This window comes from Diospyros lotus, unplaced genomic scaffold (assembly GCF_014633365.1).
Source record: "Diospyros lotus cultivar Yz01 unplaced genomic scaffold, ASM1463336v1 superscaf1, whole genome shotgun sequence".
Classification (NCBI taxonomy): Eukaryota; Viridiplantae; Streptophyta; class Magnoliopsida; order Ericales; family Ebenaceae; genus Diospyros; species Diospyros lotus.
In genome coordinates this window covers 4,254,157-4,279,061 of record NW_026267104.1, presented here as the reverse complement: position 1 = coordinate 4,279,061, position 24,905 = coordinate 4,254,157, and the positions used below count along the sequence as shown (strand labels likewise).

General features: G+C 30.4%; 1 protein-coding gene across 1 annotated transcript; it reads right to left on the bottom strand.

The window, feature by feature from the left end:
- Positions 1-1,303: 1,303 nt before the first annotated feature.
- Positions 1,304-19,323, bottom strand: LOC127793084 (vacuolar iron transporter homolog 4-like). Its single transcript, XM_052323862.1, has 2 exons — positions 18,660-19,323; positions 1,304-1,462 (listed from the first exon to the last, which is right to left on the bottom strand). Exons 1-2 carry the CDS (start codon positions 19,277-19,279, stop codon positions 1,423-1,425), a joined length of 660 nt encoding a protein of 219 aa, XP_052179822.1. The 5' UTR covers positions 19,280-19,323; the 3' UTR covers positions 1,304-1,422.
- Between the last annotated feature and the right edge of the window lie 5,582 nt (positions 19,324-24,905).

The window sequence follows — 24,905 nt, the reverse complement described above, 5'->3', positions numbered from 1 at the left end:
CCTTTAGATTTCTGGTTAGACTTGCTGCTTTATCTTTTTTTCAAAGTCAGCTAGCAAAAGTATTGTATTATATGTAATACATAACGTATCTTTGGGTGTAATGTTATATATTTATGCATTAAAAATGAAAAAAAAAAATTATTAGTTAAAGAACTTAAACTATTTTCAGTTCAAATTGCACTTATTTTTTACGGGTCAGATTATGAAATATTTTAGATATCTCTAACAACTCTTTAATTTTATACATTTTATTAAAAAATATTTAAATATTTTATAATTTGAACTACAAAAAATAAGTATAGTTCGGACTGAAAATAATTTTATTTTTATTTAAAATAACTATTTTTTGCAAAGTATTATGTATGTAACATAAAATATAATGTATATAATTATATATATATTCATAATTATATATTTTTAAAAAATATACTTAATTATATCATATACGTGTTTATAAAGTTATTTATTGTCTAGTGACAACAACCTATTTAAATTAAATTAAGTAAGCATATAAAAATAAAATGATACAAACTTTATATCATTTTACATATAACAATTCAAAATAATTTATAGTTAATAATATAATTTTGAATATAAACCATATAATATAGTTTATATCCATTATATCTCTTTACCTTTTTTTACAAAGGCTCTAATTATATGCTTGTAGAACCTTCTTAATGTTGTTTTTGCTCATTAATGGTAGATCCTTTTTGTTGCATTTCAAGTCTATAGTCTTGTTGGGGTGTTGGTTTTATCCTCTCATCTTCTATTTCATACATGTGTGTGTATATATACAGAACATAAACTAACATGGAGAGATTAATTTTCCTTTTTTCTATCTTAATTTTGTTGGAAATATTTTGTGTGAGCTACCCTTAATTGTTAATGATTTTATTTTGTTGAAAACAAGTGGTAATATATATAACCGATTATTTTTTAAGAAACATGCATGATGTTCCCGTTATTGATAGTGGTCTAACAATTGTTAGTGGGATGCGTGTATCAGTTTTTAGACTTAGGTGTGATATTAAGTTAAGAGTGTAAGCCATTATCTTATAACCCGTAATGGAAGAGTTAAGTTATTAGATCAATATTTTATTTTTGACTAAATCTCATCTTTATTACTTTAGGTAATAAGTTTAAATTAGGGTTATTTGTCTTACAAATATTGTATACTTGTCTCATGATTAACTACTTGTCTAACAAATAATGGGAGGAAGATCTTGCCGTCTAAGATCAATTTTGGTCTAAGATTAGTGTTCATGACTATAGTTTAGTGTCAGATTAAATCATACAAAATTCTATTTAAAGAGAAATATAAGTTCATACTATTCAATAATTTAAATATTTTACAAATACATGACTTGAGGAAATGAAAGCAGCCAACCCACGTTCAAGCTAAGAAAAAGAAAACTAGGGTTAAATCCCAGTGGAGCCAATGAGCTTTGTCAAGCCAAAGGTGATGGCCATGGCCAGCCACCCTCCAACCAAAACCCTCAAAGAAGACTTCACCAATGGCGCCCTTCCCAGCACACCACTCAACCCTCCAAACCCTACCAGCGCCAGGCTCGCCGCCGCTACCACCACCGCCACCCTCACCCTATACCCCTTTATGAACGCAGCCGCCAGCAGCGGCACCATCGCCCCCGCCGCGAACGCCACCGCGGAGGCCGCCGCGGCGCTGAACGGGTTCGGCAGCCCCTTCTTCCTCTCCTCCACCGCCTCTCCGGCCAGCTGCGCCGGATCTCTCCTTATCTGCGCCATCTCTATGTCGTACTGCGTGTAAACGGAGACGAACTCTCCGATGGCCATGCTGCAAGCTCCAGCCACCAAGCCGGCGGCGCCGGTGAGGATCATGGTCTTGACGTCCTTCTTCACAGCCCCGACGCCGATCATCAGCGCCGCGGTGGACAGCAACCCGTCGTTCGCGCCCAGAACGGCGGCTCTCAGCCACTGGGCTCTTTTGGAGTAATCCAGAATCTCTATTTCGACGCCCTCCGTCGGTTGTGCCTCGGGATCATGGCTAGGGTTTGTGGGTTTCGTTTCTTCTTGGCTTGGAGCTTGGTTGATAGTAGCCATGGCTAGAACTTTCCACTGTTAAAGGGGATCTGTGGAGGAGTGTGGCGGGCACAAGCCAAGTGAAGGGGTATTTATAGGGGAAATTAATTAGCAAGGCTTAATTATTAATTAGGAAGATTAGTTTAATGGGTAGTTAATTCAGCCCACAAGATACGGAGTGGAGTGGCATCTGATGCTTTTCACACAAGTGAAGGTATAAAAACATAGCAAACTTGACTTTTCCAAACCCCTTTGTGCTCGTTTGCACATGCAATTAATTTTTTTTATAAGTGAATTTTAAAAATATTTTTTATATATTTTATTTTAAAAATAAAAAATATATATTCTACTACTAAGAGTTCAACTTCCGGCGGCCAAATCTATATTTTTCCTCCTATACTTTTACATGTTATTTGTGTGGTTATTTAAATTTTTTATTATTTTAATTACATTTCTAAACTTACATATTTCTATACTTTGACTTTTTATCGTGTGGCAACTTAAATATTTCATTGTTTTGATTACACCTTTAGATTTGTATTTTCGAGTCAATTTGACCAATGTACATTGAAATAAACAGAATATAACATGTATTTTATTATATTTCTTTATCTTTTTTCATATATAAAAGTATATGAATTAAATTGATTTAAAAATATAGTCTAAGAGTGTAATAAAAATAATAAAAAATTTGACTGGTCATACAAAAAAGGTCAAACTATATGGATTAAATTGTCTCGAAAATTAAGTTAAAAAATGTAATCGAAACAATGAATAGTTCTAATGAACACATAAAAAAAATATAAAAGTACCAAGATTAAAATATAAATTTAGTTACTATCTAATGAACCTTCATTTAAAATACTTTTTTACTAATTTATGTTCATAGCATCTTCACACCTCTTAGTTAGTTATTATACAACCAAATATATCCTGCTTGTAAAATATATTTAAACTAGCCTAACTTATGAATACCTTTGGCCATCGGGTAGACAGGGCGCATGTATATATTTAACTTAATTTATTTTTTTGTAATATTTGTTAAAATAAGTAATATAAGATTGTATCAAAATAATGTTATAATATTTTATAAATCAAGATATAGAATGGTTAAAATAAGGCTGAAAAATATTTTAAGATTTTTATCAAACTGTTTGTTAAATTTTTTAAAATGCAGTGGAGGACACATGCTATTTTGTTTTTATTTATAAGGACTAAGATAAATTTATCTAGATGGGAGGAAGAGATAAAATTATCTAAAAAAATACAGATAAGAAGTCATGTGATTTATTTTTCAAGGATCGCCACATAAATTTAACAAATACAATAGAAAATACTTTTGTTTGGAATGTTTTTCATATCCCACTTTTTTCGATATATATCTTGATTAACAAACACTACCTTAAATAGGTATCAAAACTAAATATTTCCTTACAATGATATAACTCATTAATACTTATATCTTAAAAATGATTAATGATAAGGAAATCTAGAACTATGACTTATTTACAAATTCACTCTTATTATCTGTGTCGAGGAGAGTCAATCACGACATGGTATGTATCTCATCAGTCAAAATGTGTTACATGTTCCGTTTGTTAGAGTGCGATATACGTGGACCACTAGTTTTTTTATTACTTAGGGAAAGGTCTACGTTTGAAATATCTTGCTTTATAGTCTGGAAATCTCAATTGAATGATCTTGCCAAGAATCCTACTCAATCATTACAAGGTTAATGTATAAAATAGATAAAATCTCAACAAGCAAACACATCAGATTTTAGCGACTCACTATATTTACCTTAACTCATTCTTGAGTACTAATTTGATTGTCAAAAACTATATTGGGAGATAAGCTCCACATCTATAGGAGTTTTAGATATTATCGTGCTTAGTAATTCTCCCAACATAATCAATTAATATAATTACAAAAATAAAAACACTATATCATTTCCCCAATACTATATTTGAGTTACTTTTCATTTTCTTAATTTGATAACTTTGGAATGCTACTTAAATTTCTTAGTTCTTACTTTTAATGATATTTCCATTAAGTTTTGTTCATTTTATGTGTATATTTAGGCTGTTAGTTAATTTACATATAGAGAAAAAGATGTCATCACCTCCAACTTTGTCGAGATATACTTTACAAATTCTAAATATGAAAATGTTATTTTAAAATTTTAAATTTAATATTTGTGATGACATTTTATATTAATGTCTTATATTGTGTATCATATCAATACAAATATATGAAATATTTGTTATTGTCGAAGTACAATAATAAATTTATAGTTGTGGGAGAGTGTTCGTCTTCAACCTCTAGTCTCTAGGAGACATGTAAAACAAGAGATAGTCAAGAGGTGTGTCTTTCAAGTGAACTCTTTGATACTTAAAGTTAGTTTCAACTGACAAATAAAAAAGTATTCAAAATAGATTGTGTAGAAGTTATCGCACATCTCAATCGAGAAGATGACTCATTATTTACAAAGATTAAGACTGACAAACAGATGATCATTTGCGTCTTTCATGATTGTTTGTTCCTTATCTTTAAGCAAAGATCTCGAAGGTTAGTTAATGTATTCTTAACGGACCAAAATTCAAAGGGCCATTCGGAGACTGTATCTTTGGGACTCCTCCCCTCAAGACTATTCTATCAAAAAGGTCTCCAAGACCTCTCTCTTTGTGCTTCTTCCTCTTAAGTTAGTCTTAGACTTAGATTCACTTTTTTAGATACAACAACATTAATATAAAATATCAAACAAAAGTGTCAAAATATAAGCATCGAAATAATATTTCCAACCAATAACAATTTACACGCTTTGCAAAGTGTTCCATTTTAAATTATCCATTCTATTACACCTTGTAATAATAATAATAATAATAATAATAATAATAATTATTATTATTATTATTATTATTATTAGAGGGTGGTCCATATATTACGCACATATAAGAAATAAAAATTCACTGAGTAACATTTAATAGTAACTCATTTTTTAAGCAAAATTTTAAACTTAATGAGTTTTGGTGTCGTGATAAAAATATTTTTAAAATTATTTCTTTTTTTGTAAAATGAGAAAATCGAGAGGTTCTTAGTACACAGATGATCTTCGATCTAAACTATCTCACTTTCTTTAAAACTCACAGTTTGCCTATACCTAATCTAGGTGTACGAAGAAATTTATCACGAATTGAAACTCGGTTTCCGGCCACTTGGATATAAGCACAAATAATTGTATGATTTTATATAAAAATAGAATTAAAGTCATGATCTTACAATATTTCAATCTGTCGAACGAATAACAAATTTAAATTTTTACTATAAGGGGAGGTGAAATATTGTGTCATGTCATGCTTTATCTATGTGTTGCCAACACCGCCCAACCCATAAAAGCCTCTTTTAAGCAAAGCCATTAAATAAAAAATAAAAAAGATTGGCCGCCACACCTCAGCATGTCTTCACTCGTCATACAGTTTACAGATAAATAAAGAAAGCTCAAAACAAAGAGCCAACCGCTCATAACCCGTTAGCAAAAACCCAGAGAAAATAACACTGTTTTTCCAAACCATTTTAGAGTTCCACAGTCTCTTGTGAGGATAAGCTTTCTTTCTTGACACGCTCTTCAACAAGTAACTTAATATTCCAAGCTTCAAAACGTCTAAGGTTGTGCTATCAACTTTGAGATATTCATCAAAAAAATCGATTAAATTGTATGAACATACTCTAAGTCAATGTTTAAGGTAAGTATTGACATTTGTAATATCAGCCTCTAATTACTAATAAGCAGCCCAACCCAATGGAGTAGACGACCAAACTAGATTGAACCATTAATTCATGAACTTTCCTAAAGATTATGTTGAGAAAGTAAGTAATATTGAGTATTTCAGTGTTAAGTGTAAAATTTTACTCTTTATATAGATTGAGCCTTTAATGATTAAGCAAAATTCTCGACAGACATATTTTAGGTGTGGACCCCTTTGTCAATTAGTGAAAAATATATATTGTGTTTTCGTCGGTGAAACATGTAACACGCAATTAGGGGCAAATCCAGGCAAGTGGGATGGGATGGGCGGGGCAAAATTTGACATGCTCTTCAAATTAAGAAAATCTTAAAAATATATTTATAAGTAAGTATAATTTTGACATATCCGGTCCCATATGATAACTTTTTTTTTAATTTTAAATTGTCAATAAAAACTCACAATTATTATATTTTTTTATGAATTAGGTCCCCAAATATATATATGTAATAATTGACAAATTACACATAATAATTCTGTCCACAAAACCTCGTATAGCCTCTATTTGATCCAAAATATTTTTTCCTGTAAATTTGATCCATGATAATTACACCCCAACAACAAGGAAGCCATATAATTTTTTTATTAAAATATTATTTGAACACTTAAATTTAATATTTGTGACAACATCCTATATTAATATCTTATATTATATGTCATATTAATACAAATATATCATATATCAATATAAAATACTCATAAAAATGTCAAACAATATCTAAATAATGTGCTTGGTATGAAGGATTTGTGAGGCACTGTAATAGGTCTAGATTAGATTAGACTGGACTAAAAAGTTTTTAGTTTAAAGATCGAAAACCCAATCAATGAAATGTTGTCCACGTTGGGCAACAATTATGTTGCCCCAAGCTGATGTGGCAACACCCCCTCCCCCCATTTGTTGCCACGTTAGTGTCGGGCAATAGATCAGGACTCTTGAATCAATTATTTAGTGGATGAATTAACATAGTCTGATAAATTAATTTTATTCTTATTAAATTTAAATTTATATGTATATATATTCAAGCAAAATTAATAATAATTTAATATTCAATTTTAATTAAACAAAACAGTATAACTTTAAATATATACACACACACACTTGTTTCTGGTCTGAAATGCACCGGAAACTGAAAATTGCTAGACATTGCAGACAACATTCCTCCCATGTTTTCTACGATAAAGAAAGCATTCCAAACATATGAAATTGCAAAAACTTGGAGGTGTTCAATGGGCAAGTTGGCCCACTCTCGGTTGGGCTTTTCTTGAGTGGGCCCAGTTGAGTTTGAACCCATTTTTGAAATGGATTATGCCAAATCTATATTATTATTAAAAAAAAAAATATCTAACACAACTTCTAAACCCTTAATAAAATACTTCCTGGGAATGGAAGTAGCAAAAAGTAAGGAAGGAATATTTACACTATAAGAAAAACGATATTTAACGACGGAAATATCAATTGCTAAAACATCAAAATTCGTGGCTAAAAATGGTGTCACTAAAATTTAGTGACGAAATTTAGCGACAGCACAAATTAGCGATAAAAATTTCCATAGCTGATTAAAAAAATAAAAAAAACTAAAAGAAATTATTTAAAAAGTTAAAAATTATTTTAGCTACAAAAAATTTAGTCACTAATATATAATAGAAAATTAAATATTAAAAAATTAAAATAAATTAAAATTAGTGACGAAAACAGCTCCATCGCTAATCAGCGACGAGCGTTTCCATAGCTGACTTTTATTTTAAAATAATTAAACACAACACCACGTGGACACGCACTACAAGAATTTTGAATTTTAGCGACGGAATATTTCCGTCGCTAAATTCAAAAATCCGTTGCTAAATCAATTTAGTGACAGATTAACGACGATTTTATTCCGTCGCTTTATACCGTCGCTGAAACAATTGTCGCAATATTTTTATTGTGACGGATTCATCACCAACTTAGCGATGGAAAATTTTCTGTCGCTAAATGTTTTTTTTTTTAAATTTAGCGACGAAAATTTTCGTCGCTATTTTTTTTAAAATTTAAAAAAAATTAAAATTTATTTTAGCAACGGAATATTCCGTCGCTATTTTTAAAATAAAATTTATAAAATATATTTTTTATTTTTAAAATATAAAATTAAAAAAATGTTGCATATTTATAAATAAAAAATATAAAAATAAAAAATAATAATAATAATTAAAAAATAAAAAAATAAATAATAAACATAAAATTATTAAAAAAAGAAGATAATTAATTAATACTTAAATATTTAAACTTTAAATATAATCAAAAACAGACTAAAATTAAAATATTAACAAACATTTCTAATAATTGACTGAAAATAAATAAAATATTTAAATAAATAAAATAACACAAAAAAAAGCATACAAAATATATGAACAGCAAAAAATATCTAAAAAATAAAAAGTAAAATAAATATCTAAAAAATAAACATCAAATAAATAAAAAATTAAAATAAACATCAAACAAATTTTAAAAATAAAAAGTAAAATAAATATCTAAAAAATAAAAAATAAAAAATTAACCTGGGCGAGGGCGAGGGGCTGCAAGCGAGAGACGCGGGATAGGGCGAGGGGCAGCGAGCGAGAGTGAGCCGCGAGCGAGAGCGAGAGCGAGAGAGAGACTAGGGCGATGCAGTAAGTGAAAGCGAGAGAGCAAGGGCGAGGCTGCGAGTGAGAGCGAGACAGCGAGTCAGAGGTGAGATCGAGCGAGGGCGAAGAGCGACCGAGAGCGATGGCGAAACAGCGAGGGCGAGGGCGAGGGCGAGGGTGAGGCTGCGAGCGAGAGGCGAGATCGAGGGAGGGCAAAGCAGCGAGGGAGAGTAAGAGTGATGGCGAGACAGCGAGTGAGAGGCGAGGTCGAGTGAGAGCGAAGCAGCGACCGAGAGCGAGAGCGAGAGAGCGAGGGCGAGGCCGCGAGCGAGGGTGAATGAGCGAGCGGGGGGAAGGCGAGGCAATGAGCGAAAGTGGGGGCGAGGGCGAGATGAGAGACAAAGAGGGTTAGAGATTTGGGGAAGGGGGGATTTAGGGTTTTTTGGGGGGAAGGGAGGGGGAAGGGGGATTTGGTTAAGAAAGAGGCGGGGAGTTTCCCGCCTCTTGGATTTTTTTTTAATATTTATTAATTAAATAAAAAATAATATAATTTATAAAATTAATAGAAATAATTATTTAATTGATAAAAATAATGTAATTTAAATAAAATTTTATTATTAAATAATTTAAATAAAATCTTATTGTAATTATCTAAAAATTTAATTATATTATAAATTGAATAATTATAATAAATTAATTTTATATATTGAATTATTTATTAATAATTTGTTATCTTAAAAAATTAATTTTTTTCTATAAATAAAAATTATACTAAATGAATTTCAAATTGCTGAATTTCATCTATAACTTAGATACAAAATTAAAGAGTACAAATAATAAAGAGATATATTTATTTTTTTCTTGGTCAACATTAATGTTTTATACATAACACTTAAAGTTTAAAAATAAAAATTAACCCTTATAATTTTTTTATAATATAATTATTAAGGGGGAAAACCATTCCATATCTTCATTCGAAAATTATTTCAGACTTATCTTGATACTCTGTTATCCTAATCAAACATTTCACTTCCCTAGTTGTTTATTATGAATGACTTAATTATATATTTAATTGTGTTACAATGTCTATATATTAGATAGTGACATATGATATTGTTATAAGTATAAGACACAATGTCATCCATATATTATGGTTTTAAACTTTTTAGTTTAGCAAAAAAATTATTTATAAAGAAAAAGATATCGACAAATAGCTCCTAGACACCTTCTTATATAATGTAATCCCTCAATATTGTTTTATTTTTATGATTTCTAAAATTTAAAATAAAGAAAATTTCAATAATATTATGATTTTTAAACTTTTTATTTATTTTTCAAATGTAGTGTTTGTTTACATTTTGTACACATTTAATAAATATTACGGTTTTGTACACAATGCCATCTATATATTATGGTTTTAAACTTTTTAGTTTAGCAAAAAATTATTCTATTTATAAAAAAAAAAGAATTTGACAAATAGCTCATAGACACCTTTTTATATAATGTAATCCCTCAATATTGTTTTATTTTTATGATTTTTAAAATTTAAAATAAAGAAAATTTCAATAATATTATGATTTTTAAACTTTTTATTTATTTTTCAAATGTAGTGTTTGTTTATATTTTGTACATATTTAATAAATATTAAAAATAATTAATTATTATACATTTAATATATTTTTTATTTTATACACATGAAATACATTAATTGACATAGTTAGAATTTAGCAATATTATGATTTTTAATATTAATATATTTATTTAAATTTTATAAATTAATTTTTATTAATTTGTTTAAATGTATATTTAATTTGTTATAAAATTTAAATATTTATAAATTAATTGAATAAAAAAATTAAAAATTAAAGCGACAGATTTGGACGATCCGTTGCTAACTTTAATTTTTTTATTTAAATTAATTTTAAATTTAAATTTTTTATTATAAAATTTAGTGACGAAAATCCATTTCCGTTGCTAAATTTTAATAATAAAAAATTTAAATTTAAAATTTTATTTTAATTATTTAAATTAATATTAAAATTAATTTTTTATTTTTAAATTTTGCGACGAAATTTATTTTTCGTCACTAAAATTAGTGACAGAAATAAATTCCATCGCTATATAATTTTTTTGTTTTTTTTTTATTATAATTAAAATTTAGCTTTCCGTCGCTAAAATTAGGAACGGAAAATTATTTCCGTTACTAAAATTCAAGACGAATTATTTTTTTCGTCGCTAAAAAAATATTTTTTTTATTTTTTTATTTTTTTAGAGACAGAATTTTTTTTCGTCGCTAAAATCCATTGCTAATTCTCAAAAAAAAAAAAATTTAATCCATCGCAATTTCGTCTCTATTCCGTCGCAAAATTGCGACGGAAATGTCCGTCGCTAAATCCCGTTTTTCTTGTAGTGACGTGCACGCGCCAACTGACGCCCCTTAAGCCACCACGCATAGCGCTAGAATAATTTCCCAGCGCAACTCATTTCTCATCCCCTCCTCAATTTCGATCTCTGGTCCTCCACATTTGCGCTCGCTCGCTCAATTGTCCGAGCTGCAAGCCTTCTTATTACATATATTGCATATATTAATTATATATTATATTTTGCTGTTAGTCATTTTAATTTTATTTTAAATTTTAAATTTTTTAAATTCATAAAAAATACTTAAAAAAATAAATATTGTAAATTTTTAACTCAACTAATGTACCACTTAAATGTTGCAATTAATTTATCTCTTAAATTTTTAAGTTTTATTTGATTAAAAATTAGTTTAATACATATTTGTTATTATAAATTTTACAATATCACATCAATTTACATATTTTGGTTTGTAAATAAAATACATAAAATATGCATACTAAAGACTTTTTATTTTTATTTAATCTTTGTTTAATACATAATTAATAATTTTTATTTTTTAATAATTTTTTTTCTTTTTTAGCGACAAATTTGTACCATCGCTAAAGTTTCTAATTATTAATTCAATTTTTTTAATTATATAGCAAAGGAACATTTTGTCGCTAAATAATTTTAATTTAATTAAATAAAAAATTAAGATTTAGTGACGAGGTCACACTTGTCGCTAAAAAATAAAAATAAATTAATTAAAAAATATAAAATTTAGAAATGAGGTTACCTCGTTGCTAAAAAATAAAAAATTAAAATTTAGCGACGAGCTCACACCCATTGCTAAAAAATAAAAAAAATTAAATACAAAATGTAAAATTTAGCGGCATGGTTACACCCGTCGCTAAAAAATAAAAATGAATTAAATAAAAAAATATAAATTTAGTGACGGGATCACCCCATCACTAAAAAGTAAAAATAAATTAATTTTTTTAATTATTTAACAACGAAATATTCTATCGCTAAATAATTAAAAAAATTAAATTCAAATTATTTAGTGACAATATTCCATCACTAAATAATTTTAATTTTTTTAAATTATTTAGTCAAGAAATATACCGTCGTTGAATTTTAAAATTTATAAAAAATATTAAAAATTATTTAGTAACGAAATATTTCGTCGTTAATTCCGTCACTAAATTTAAAGAAAATAAAAATTTGGCGATGGAATATCGATCATTAAGACGTCTCTAATTAGCGACGAAAAAATTTCGTCGTCTAATCCGTCACTAAATTATGGATTTTTTGTAGTGTTATATCTCAAAGTAAGTACACACTTGATTTGCTGAAAGAAACAGAAAAACTTTGTTGAAAACCGACTAGTACTCTCTTAGAGCCTAATTGGAAGAACAAAGAAGATAGCAAAATAGAATACCAAGTAGACAAGGAAAGATATCAACGGTTGATGAGGAAGTTAATCTACTTATTCTTCACATGACCTGACATTGCATATGTTGTAAGTATTGTAAGTCAGTTCATGCACTCTGCTACAAGAAGGCATCTTGAGACTACATATCATATTCTAAAGTACCTAAAAAGAACTCCTAGGAAATGACTCTCTTTAAAGAAGAGTTAAGATAGAGGAAAAAAAGCATTTGTAGATGTTGATTGGACTAGTTTTATTGACAGTAGATCTACATCTAGATTTTGTAAAAATTATGAAAAATTTTAGTAACTTGGAGAAATAAGAAACAATTAGCGGTGACAAGAAACAATGCATAAGCAGAGTATAGGGCTATATATTACATAAGGGTTATATTAAGTGATTTGGATGGAGAAAATGCTAGAAGACTTACACCTACCAATACCCTTTCCGAAAATTCTCTATAGTGACAATAAATCGACAATTAGCATTGAGAATAATCTAGTTCAATATGACTGGATAAAACACATGAGAATTGATCGACCTTTTGTCAAGTAAGAAATAGTGAGAGAGTATAAGTTTCATTTATATTTCTACTGAATTTCAAAAACCTTACTAAAGTAATGCAAAAATAAAAAAAAATTAATCCATTAGAGGTAAGTTAGGAATAATGGATATTTATTCATTACCTTGAGGGGGAATGTTGGAGAGATAAAAAGAAAGAATTCAAATTCCACACAAGAAGATAAAAAAGAGAAAACTTTAAGATAAAAGATAAGGATGTTCCTTAAAATATGAAGGAAAACCTAAAGTAATCATAATTCTAATATAAACAAAATATGTTGATGTGTAATCTAGAACTAAATTATAAGAGTTTTTTTAGGAGTTTTTGTGTATATATTCACATCTCTCCAATTAATGAAATTATGGAAGTTTATTCCTCCCATTAGAACTTTCAGCTAAGTTTGTTTTTTAAATTTTGATATTAGAAATGTTACTTAGATATTTAGAAATGTCACTTAATATGTGATATTTTTATAATATGTTATATTATGTGTATAATCAATATAAATGTGTACAAAATTTCTGCGGGTGATGCGAACAGAATTTTTTTTTTTTTTTGGTGCATAATTGGATGGTCATTAATCATTTATAGACTTTGCTGTGCCTAACAAGCAATTAATCTCCTTCTCTCCATTAAGTATTGTGAAATGATTCTTTGCCAGCCAAATACTATATTATTGTTTGTATACTTTTATTCTTTTTGGTGTAGTCGTTTAATTTTTTTTATTTCAAGTACATATCTAAATTTATATTTTTGAGTTAATTTAATATTATATATTTTTAACTTTTACTTTTTCGTGTGGTAACATAAACTTTTGATTATTTTGATTATATTTTTAGATTTATATTTTTAAGTTAATTTAATTTCTATACTTTGACGTAAATAATGTGACGTATATTGTATCATCTCATTTTATTTTTTTATATATAAAAATATATGAATTAAATTGACTAAAAATACAGATACAAAAGTACAATCGAAACAACAAAAAGTCTAGGTTGTTACATGAAAAAAAGTTTAAAATATAAAGGTTAAATTAATTCAAAAATCAGATGTAAAAGTATAATCAAAATAAAAAAAATATAAATTGACAAAAAAAAAATTGAAAGTACAAATGAAAAATATGAATTTGGCCATTCTTTGTCTTTTGAAGTTATTTCGTGTGACATTTAGCCAAATAGTAAACGCTTTGGGTGTGTTTGATTGCAAGTATGAAACTTGTATAGAAAGAAAATAAATTCTAGATAATTGAATTGCCTAGAAATCATTTGCATAGAAATTATCATTTAAAAGTGTTTGATTAGCTTAATTTTAAACATAAAAATTATTATATATTTTTAAATTTTTTTATATTTGATTACCGCTATTTTTCATGAAACTAGCCCCCAAATTCACCTCATTCTCCCTGCCTCCCCCATCTCTCTCTCCCCCCCTCCGGTCCCCAAACCCACTTCCTTTTCTTTCCTGCCTATCCCCATCTCTCTCCCTCCCTAAGCCCACCTCCTTCTCCCTTTCTCCCTCCATCTCTCTCTCTCTCTCTATCTGTCACCCATGGTAGCAAAGTAGCAGATCCACAATTGCACTTGCCGCCATTCACCGTCGATGCAGACGCCGTCGCCATCAGCGATTTTGGGAGTTGGTTTTGCAACGGCCATCGTTCGCCTCAGACGCGATGGAATTGGTTTCCGATATGTGATCGACGGATGGATGTTGTGGCTACGGCTCCGACGGCGACTCCGTCGGAGGCGAACGACGACCGCTGCAAAGCAAGAACAGTTTGGTGGGTGCGATGGCTCTGTTAGAGGCGAACAATTCGGCGGGTACAATGTGGGCTGCCTTCCAATTCCTTGGAAAAATTGATCTCCCCCCCTTGAGAAAATCTATTCAAGCAAAAGTGGAAAAATGACATTAAGTGATCAAAAGTGTGAAAATAATTTGCTTGAAAAATTTAGCCAATCAAATATCTCAAAAGCTAAAATTTAGGTGAAAAATAGCCATAGTCATTTTTCATGAAAAATGCAACGTTAATTTGATTAGCATGGAAAATAGGGATAATAAAATATTTTTCAGTCAAATTCTAACTTTGAGTGTTTGATTGATAATTTTTTTTATAATTTAATTGGAATTTATTTTCATTTCTACCTTGTGGAATCAAACTCACTTATAATGATTCTCTCTTTTGGTAATTATATCATTTTGCCTTTGAAGTCATATTAGCACGTTGAGGAAACTTTGTACACAAAATATAGCGAAATGGTAAACACTTATAATGATTCTATTTCTTTGGTAATTATATCATTCTGTACACAAAAATACATACATATATATATTTACATGAAAAAATAGAAAATAAAAACACAAATCTAGGAGCTGCTATATATCTCAGTATGAGGTTTTCTTTAAGTCTCTCATTTGTTTCTCTCTTGCTAAAACTTTGATCGTGTTAACGATTGTTTCAAATTTAAAGTGTTTTGAGCAACAAAGATGTTGATAATGGTATATCTCTCTATGTGATGAATCTAGATTCATCATTGATAAACCCAATAGACCCAAACCACCTTGGTTCATCCACGGTGAACCCATGTGGCTAGAGACAAATAAACCTTGACTAATTTAGATTTATCAGTATTATTATCATCTTATTTTTTATGATAAATCTGGATTTATTTTCCGAAATGATTGAGTTCATTTGTAATTAACCTAGATGGTATGGGGTTTATGCCCTCTCTTTATCTCCCTTTCTTCAAACAGCCATAAGTGGTTGATGGCTAATAATTGTCTATTATCGCTTGTTTTTAATTTTAATTTTTTTAATGGGAAGAGCGGAAATGAGAAAACAAGATAAGAGAGAAGTGAAAGATAAAATAATTTTTTTATTTATTATTTCTCAAACAGGTCAAGACGTCCCTTATTAATTCTTAATTTTAATTAAAGAGTAATGTTAATAATTAAGTTTGAGGTTGCTGAACATTCATTAGTTCTTAGGGACACGTTTGATATTGGGTCTTGAGTCTTGATTTGATGCGTGATTACAGCTGATTCTTGGAATATGATAAATATAGGGGCTTTGATGGTGTGGATCAAACCATTTGCTCTCACATATGATTCAATGGTCCTAATCTAATCACTTGGACCTTCCCAACTTGAATTATTATGTAAATTTATTAGAGATTCTCAATAACTTAAAAATTATTATCATTAATAAGTAAATAAATAATATATATATATAAACCCGTCTTTGAAAATATAAATGAATGAATTATTGTTTAATAAAAAAATAAATATAATCTTTTACCACTTGATCAAAGTCACTTTTTATATATAGTATTATTGTCAAGATGTAATAATAATTTTTTTTATTATTTTACGATGATTTTAATTGTTGCACAATGATTTTGTTACAGTTTTTAAAACTACTGCATATACAATCGTCGCAAAATATTTAGCGACTATGACGGCCCGCCTCCCAGAGCTCCCGCTAGCAGAAGAGATCCATGAGAAGGTCGTCATGCAGTGGCACAAAAGCAGACCTAGTTACAACACCCACACGACAAATGCAATCAAAACTTGACACGGCAAAAATGAAGCTGCAAAACATATACATACATACATACATACATACATACATACATACATAGCTAACCGTTACCCTCGCGATTCCATGGTTTATATACACAAGGTCCATATCGATACATCACAAAAGAAAAGGCAAAACAAGTTTCTGACACTCCCAAAGACTCTAGACGCCACAGGACTCGAATAGTTGGAACTTCCCTGTACACTGTTCTATCCAGTCAACTTATGCACTGCCACTCTCGCCCGCGACCTTGGCTTTTCCTTTGCCTAGAATGATGGTAAAATAAGGGTGAGTCACAAGATTCAACAAGTATAACGAGAAACAAAACTAGTATAGCTGAAGATATAACCCCCAAACCACCCGCACATCACGTGCAAACAAGTGACAACCCGCACCTCTGTGCCCAAGACATACACATGCACAACATGAACCACAATTCAAAGGAAAATCGCATAAATAAACATGCGCATAATGGTCCTTAGGGCCCACATAGAAGACACCGGCACCCAAGTCCCCAACAAACCTGCCGTTGCCATGAATTGGCAAACAAGAAACCATAAGCCAAATATAACCAATATAACCTCAGGTTGGTACTCTCGCTCGAAACGAAATGGTTATCTCGTTCGTGGTATTAATGCCAACCTCAGGTCGGTACTCCCGACTTAAACGAAACGGTCCTCTCGTTCGTGATAACAGCCTCAGATTGGTGCTCTCGTCCGAAAAAGGTACCTCAAGTAATCAGAATCACCGCGCGCATATGCAATACAATACATGCATAAGAGATGCAATGGCTTCTACAACATAAACATTATGGCAAGGCTCCCATAAACCAAGTATTAGGCCATGCTATGCCTACATAGGAATACACACATGCGAAATGCTCTAAATGCATATATTCACTTAGAGTACGCAAATTGGCTCTTAGGCCAATCGGGTCATGCCAATGCTCATACACCCCATCACACACAAAGCATGTCTCCCCAATGAATGCAATCCAACCTCGACACACGCTGTCAACATCAAATGTAACTAAATAAATAATAATACCACACACAAAGACCCAAGATCCACAATCAGCACACACACACACACCCATCTGAAACCTAACCCCATCAAGTGCGGCATCATTCCCAAGAAAATGAGGCGATACAAAGCCCTGGTTAACAAAAAATATATATAAAAATAGTTGTCACGTGTAGTTATACAATTAATACGTAGAATCGAATAATCGCAAGGGAATAAATAAAACATGTATAACGGCAAAAACTTATAAAAAAATTAAATCTCATAAAGAGAGAATTATGAACTTGTCTTAGCTTGTTTACCGTACTTAAGAGAAGACTTGAGGAACCAAAGCTTCAACTCACTGCTACTCCTATACTGGAAAAAGGAAGAAACGAATGCACGGAATGGCTCACGTGGCTGCCTCACGCTGCTGCCCTTTCCTTCCTCTCAGTACCCATTTTATATATAATAGGTTTATTATATATATCCATGCTAAATTTGGCAGAATATGATTGGAAGATAATAGAAGTAGATGAGAATGAGAGGAGAAGAGAAGAAAACGGAACAGAGGCGCTGAAGGAGACGCACGCCCAACGTGCTTTCTGCAATCTGCAATTAAACGAGAGAGAGAGAGCGCTCCAAATACTTTCCCCGCTCACTGAGAATTCCCAGAAGAAAGTAAAGGCTTGGGCATGAAGTTTCCTCCAAAAGTAGAATGAAATGAAGGCTTAGGTTCGCTGCCACGCGTCCCACACACACCATATTACATTTTTATATATATTGCTTAAGATGGCATTCTCTGCTTATATATAACACACAATATATTTACTAACTTAATATAATATATAATGTTAATATAATACATTAACTTGAGATATTATATATTACCTCATTATGTACATATACATACAATTACACACGGCGACCTCCTTCCAAATTGCTGGTTCCTTCATTTAATTATTTTATTATTTTATTTTATGTATAAATATATTAATATTTCTTCACCTTGAACACTAAATACTAATTAAATTCTAAAAAGTTCACAAACTTCCGATCACTACTTCATTTAAAAATTAAATAAATTTAATGTCTTTCTTTAAATTTCTCTAGATCACAAATATTCAATAAATCACAAGAATACAAGAATTCATTCTCTTCTCAAAATACCAATATGTTACAGCGATGATTTTCAATAACCGTTGAAATAATCATGATAAAATTATATTTTTTTGCTGGGATTAAATCCCGGTGGAGCCAATGAGCTTTGTCAAGCCAAAGGTGATGGCCATGGCCAGCCACCCTCCAACCAAAACCCTCAAAGAAGACTTCACCAATGGCGCCCTTCCCAGCACCGCACTCAACCCTCCAAACCCTACCAGCGCCAGGCTCGCCGCCGCCACCACCACCGCCAGCCTCACCCTATACCCCTTTATGAACGCAGCCGCCAGCAGCGGCACCATCGCCCCCACCGCGAACGCCACCGCGGAGGCCGCCGCGGCGCTAAACGGGTTCGGCAGCCTCTTCTTCCTCTCCTCCACCGCCTCTCCGGCCCGCTGGGCCTGATCTCTCCTTATCTGCGCCATCTCTATGTCGTACTGCGTGTAAACGGAGACGAACTCTCCGATGGCCATGCTGCAAGCTCCAGCCACCATGCCGGCGGCGCCGGTGAGGATCATGGTCTGGACGTCCTTCTTCACCGCCCCGACGCCGATCATCAGCGCTGCGGTGGACAGCAGCCCGTCATTCGCGCCCAGAACGGCGGCTCTCAGCCACTGGGCTCGTTTGGAGTAATCCACAATCTCTATTTCGACGTCCTCCGTCGGTTGTGCCTCGGGATCATGGCTAGGGTTTGTGGGTTTCGTTTCTTCTTGGCTTGGAGCTTGGTCGATAGTAGCCATGGCTAGAACTTTCCTCTTCTGTTAAGGGGGATCTGTGGAGGAGTGTGGAGGGCACAAGCCAAGTTAAGGGATATTTATAGGGGAAATTAATTATTAATTAGGAAGATTAATTAGTTTAATGGGTAGTTAATTCAGCCCACAAGATACGGAGTGGATTGGCATTGATGCTTTTCACACAAGTGAAAGGAATAAAAATACATAGCAAACTTGACTTTTCCAATCCCCTTTGTGCTCATTTGCACATGCAATTAATTTTTTTTTGTAAGTGAATTTTAAAAATATTTTTTATATATTTTATTTAAAATATAAAAAATATATTCTACTACTAAGATTTAAACTTACAGTGGCCAAATCTATATTTTTTCTTCTATATTTTCATATTTTATTCATGTAGTTACTCAATTTTTTTATTATTTTAATTATATTTCTAACCTTATATATGTCTTGATTTTTTTTCATGTGTCAACTTGAACTTTTCATTATTTTAATTACACATTTAGACTTGGCCACTGTAATTTATTCACGTGTAATTTATCATCTCTTTTTACTTTTTTTTCACATATAAAAATATATAAATTAAATTGACTTAAAAATGAAAAGTTTCACTTGCTATATGAAAAAAAAATCAAAATATATATATATATATAGGTTAAATTGTCTCAAAAATCAAGTTAAAAACTATAATCGAAAGGATGAAAAATTCAAGTGAACATATAAAAAAATGTGAAAGTACAGTTAAAATGTAAATTTAGTTACTATCTAATGAATCTTCATTTAAAATATTTTTTTACTAATTTATATTTTCATAGCATCTGTCACACCTCTTAATTTAGTAATTATGCAAGCAAATATATCCTGCTTGTAAAATATATTTAAACTAACCTAACTTGTGAATACCTTTGGCCTTCGGGTAGACAGGGCGCATTTATATACTTAATTCAATTTATTTTGTTAATAGTATTTGTTAAAATAAATAAGATAAGATTATATCAAGATAAAGTTAAAATTCTTTTTGAATCAAAATATAGAATTGTCAAGATAAAATTGAGAAGCATTTCAAAATTTTTATTAAATTATTTGTTAAATTTTTTAGAATGCACTGGAGAATACATGTGTTATTTTTTTTTATCTGTAAGAACTAAGATAAATTTATCCTGAAGGGGAAGAGATAAATTTATCTAGAAAAACCAAATAAGAAATCACATGACTTATTTTCAAGAGTCGTCAGATAAATTTAACAAATATAATGAAAAATAATTTTATTTGAAATATTTTTTATATCTCACTTTTTTCAATCTATATATTGGTTAACAAACACTATTTTAATGGGTATCAAAACTAAATGTTTCCTTATAATGATATAACTCGTTAATACTTATATCTTAAAAATGATTAATGATAAGGAAATATAGAACTATGGCTTATTTACAAATTCACTCTTATTATTTGTGTCGAGGAGAGTCAATCACGACATGTTATGTATCTCATTAATTAAAACATGTTAAATGCATGTTCCGTTTGTTAGAGTGCGATAATCAACTTCTTTTATTACTTAGGGAAATGGTCCATACTTGAAATATCTTGCTTTAGTGTCCAAAAATCTCAATTGAATGATCTGGTATCCTACTCAGTCATTATAAGTTTGATCTATAAAATAGATAAAATCTCAACACGTAAACACATAAGATTTCAATTTATAGATAAAATCTCAACAAATAAACACATCAGATTTCAGTGACTCATTGTATTTACCTTAACTCATTCTTGAGTACCAGCTTGATTGTCGAAAACTGTATTGAGAGATAAAGCTCTACATCTATAAGAGTTTAGATATTGTCATGCTTAGTAATCCTCCCAACATAATCAATTAATATAATTACGAAAATAAAGACACTATATCATATGCCTAATACTATATTTGAGTTACTTTTCATTTTCTTTATTTGATAACTTTGGAATGCTACTTAATTTTCTTAGTTCTTACCTTTAATGATCTTTCCATTAAGTTTTGTTCATTTTATGTGTATATTTAGGCTGTTAATTAATTTACATATAGAGAAAAAGATGTCATCACCTCCAACTTTGTTGAGATATATATACTTTACAAAATTCTAAATATGAAAATATTATTTTAAATATTTAAAATTTAATATTTGTGATACATTTTATATTAATGTCTTATATTGTCAATCATATCAATACAAATATATAAAATATTTTATTATTGTCGAAGTACAATAATAAATTTATAGTTATGAGAGAATATTTGTTTTCAACCTCTAGTCTCTAAGAGACATGTAAAACAAGAGATAGTCAAGGGTACGATTTGTCTTTCATGCGAACTCTTTAATACTTAAATTAGTTTCAATCGACAAACAAAAAGGTTTTTAAAATAAATTGTGTAGAAATTATCGCGCACCTCAATCGAGAAGATTACTCACTATTTATAGATGTTAAATTTGTCAAACAGATGAATATTTGCATCTTTAGAGATTGTTTGTTCTTAATCTTTAAGCAAAGATCTTCGAGATCAGTTAATGCATTCTTAACACACCAAAATTCGAAAGGTCCCCTAAAGATTGTATCTTTGAAACTCATGAGAGGCTTCCAAGGGGGTCTCCTCGAGACTACTCTATCAAAAAATCTCCAAGTCCTCCCTTTTTGGACTTCTTCCTCCTAAATTAGTGTTAGACTTGATCCATTTTTTTAGACACAATAACATTAATATAAAATATTAAACAAAAGTGTCAAAATATAAGTATCCAAATAATATTTCCCATCTTTTTACACGCTTTGAAAAGTGTTTCATTTTAAATTATCCATTCTATTACACCTTGTAATAATAATAATAATAATAATAATAATAATAATAATAATAATAATTAGAAGGGCGGTCCAACGCACATATAAAAAATAAAAATTTAAAATAAAAATTCACTTGGTAACATTTAAGAGTAACTCATATTTTAAGCAAAATTTTAAACTTAAGAGTTTTGGTGTCGTAAAAATATTTTTAAATTTTTTTTTATAAAGTGAGAAACTTGAAGGATTCTTAATAAATAGATAGTCTTCGACCCGAACTATCTCACTTCCTCTAAAATTTACAATTTATCTGTATCCAATTTAGATGTACAAACAAATTTACCACAAATCAAAACTCGAGATCTAACTACTTGGATAAAAATAAATAATTATATAATTTATATAAAAATAGAATCAAATTTACAATCTTATAATATTTTAATCTCCAAAATTGATCATAAATTTAAATTTTTAATATAACGGTAAAATATTGTGTCATGTCATGCCGACACAATATCACAAGTTTATCTGTGTTGCCAACACCGCCCAACCCATAAAAGCCTCTTTTAAGCAAAGCCATTAAATAAAAAAAATAAAAAAGTTTGGCCACCACACCACAGCATGTCTTCTCTCATCATGCAGTTTACAGATAAACAAAGAAAGTTCATAACAAAGAGCCAACCGCTCATAACCCGTTAGCCAAAACCCGATGAAAATGACACAGTTTTCAAAACCATGCCTCCACTGCAATCTTATCATCAAGTATTTTAGAGTCCCAAACAAAGTCCCTTGTGAGGATAAGCTTTCTTTTTTGACACGCTCTTCAACAAGTAACTTAATATTCCAAAGTCACCAAACCGCCTACAACCTTAGATTGCGACATCTCCAACCTACCGATTATGTTCAAATAAAATAATTTGTTTAAGGTTTATGTTGTCTTTTGGTCATTAAAATTAATTGTTAACTTTAGTACATTCATCAAAATAATTAATTAGGTTACATAAATATACTTATAGGCATCATTTAACGTGAGTGTTATTATTTATAATATCAACTCTCAATTATTAAGCAGTTCAAATAAATAGAATAAATAATAAGATTAGATTGAACTGTTAATTCATAAACTTTTCTAAAGATTATATTAAACCCCAACAAGGAAGTCATATAGTTTTTTATAAAAATATTATTTGAATACTTAAATTTGATATTTGTGACAATATTTTGTATTAATATCTTATATTATATGTCATATCAATATAAATATGTAATATATTAGTATAGAATGTTGATAAAAATATCAAACAATATCTAAATAATGTGCTTGGTATGAAGGAATGGGGGATTTGTGGGGCTCTATAATTAATTGGTCTAGATTAGATTAGATCGGACTAAAAAGTGTTTAGTTTAAAGATCAAAAATCGAATCAATAAAAACTAATATGTTACTCGGTTGTGCTGACGTGGCAATACCCCTCCCCCCCAATCTATTGCCACGTCAACATCGGGTAATAAATCAGGGCTCCTGAATCAATTATCTAGTGAATGAATTAACATAGTCTGATTCAGTCTAGCAAATTAATTTTGTTCTTATTTAATATAAATAAATATATATATTCAAGAAAAATTAATAATAATAATTTAATATTCAATTTTATGTAAACAAAACAATAAAACTCCAAATACACACACACACACTTGTTTCTGGTCTGAAATGCACCGGAAACTGAAAATTGCTCGACCTCGCTAACAACATTCCTCCCATGTTTTCTACAATAAAGAAAGTCTTCCAAACATATGAAAATGCAAAAACTTGGAGGTGTTAAATGGGCCAGTTGGCCCACTCTCTGTTGGGCTTTTCTTGAGTGGGCCCAGTTGAGTTTGAACCCATTTTTGAAATGGATTATGCCGGCCAAGTCTATATTATATATATATATATATATAAAATAATATATAACACAATTCCTAAACCTTTAATAAAATACTTCCTGAGAATGGAAGTACCAAGAAGCAAGGAAGAAATATTTATATCTCGAAGGATGTACACACTTGATTTGTTAAAAGAAATAAGTAAACTTGGCTGTAAACCGGCTAGTACTCCTTTTGTAATGATCTGTTAGTGGGTCTAAGAGTTTATTGGTATTTTGATGTGGGTATTTAATTTTTGCTTTTATTAATTAGAGGTGGGAAATATTATTTTATGTGTGAAAAAGTTCAATTAAATTGAGCTATTAATTTTGGCCTAAGCCCATGTGTGGGATGGTATAATTGTGTTTTGTAATGGGGGTAAAGTTACTTGTAAATGCAAGTTAAAAAAAGAGTTCATTGGACCTTAATTTTGATGGGCCTAATTGAGAGGGATTATTTAGTTGGGCTTGAGCCCATGTGCAAACATAATGGGGTTAAATTTAATAAATAGAAAAGGGGAAAAATGGAAAAAATGTCTAAAATGGGCTTAAAAATGGTGTGTGTGTGTTGTGTAGAAGGGCAAATTTGGGAAGGCAAAAGAATGGGGTGGTTAGAGTTGGATGGCAACCCATCTTTCCCCATTCCTTCTTGCTTCCTTAGCAATCTTCATCTTTTATCTCTCTTGCTCTCCCTCTCGTTCATCTCTTCTTCTTCCTCTTCATTTCTTTTTTCTATTCTCTTCATTTTTCTGCTCTTAGTTGGAGCTTCAAGTAGAGATTTGCAAATTTTGGGGAGTTTTTCTTCATCTCTTTGGAGTTGCGCCATCTAAGGCAAGTTCTTCTTGCACCCTATTTTATTTGATTGTGCAAGCTTTTCTTAACTCTCTCTTTCTCTCTCTATTATTGATTTGATACAAGATT

Coding starts and splice junctions, on each gene's coding strand:
- LOC127793084 (XM_052323862.1), bottom strand. CDS start 19,279: ATGGCTACTATCGACCAAGCTCCAAGCCAAGAAGAAACGAAACCCACA. Junction 1,463..18,659: donor TGGCTGGCCATGGCCATCAC/CTTTGGCTTGAC, acceptor CATGGCCATCAC/CTTTGGCTTGACAAAGCTCA.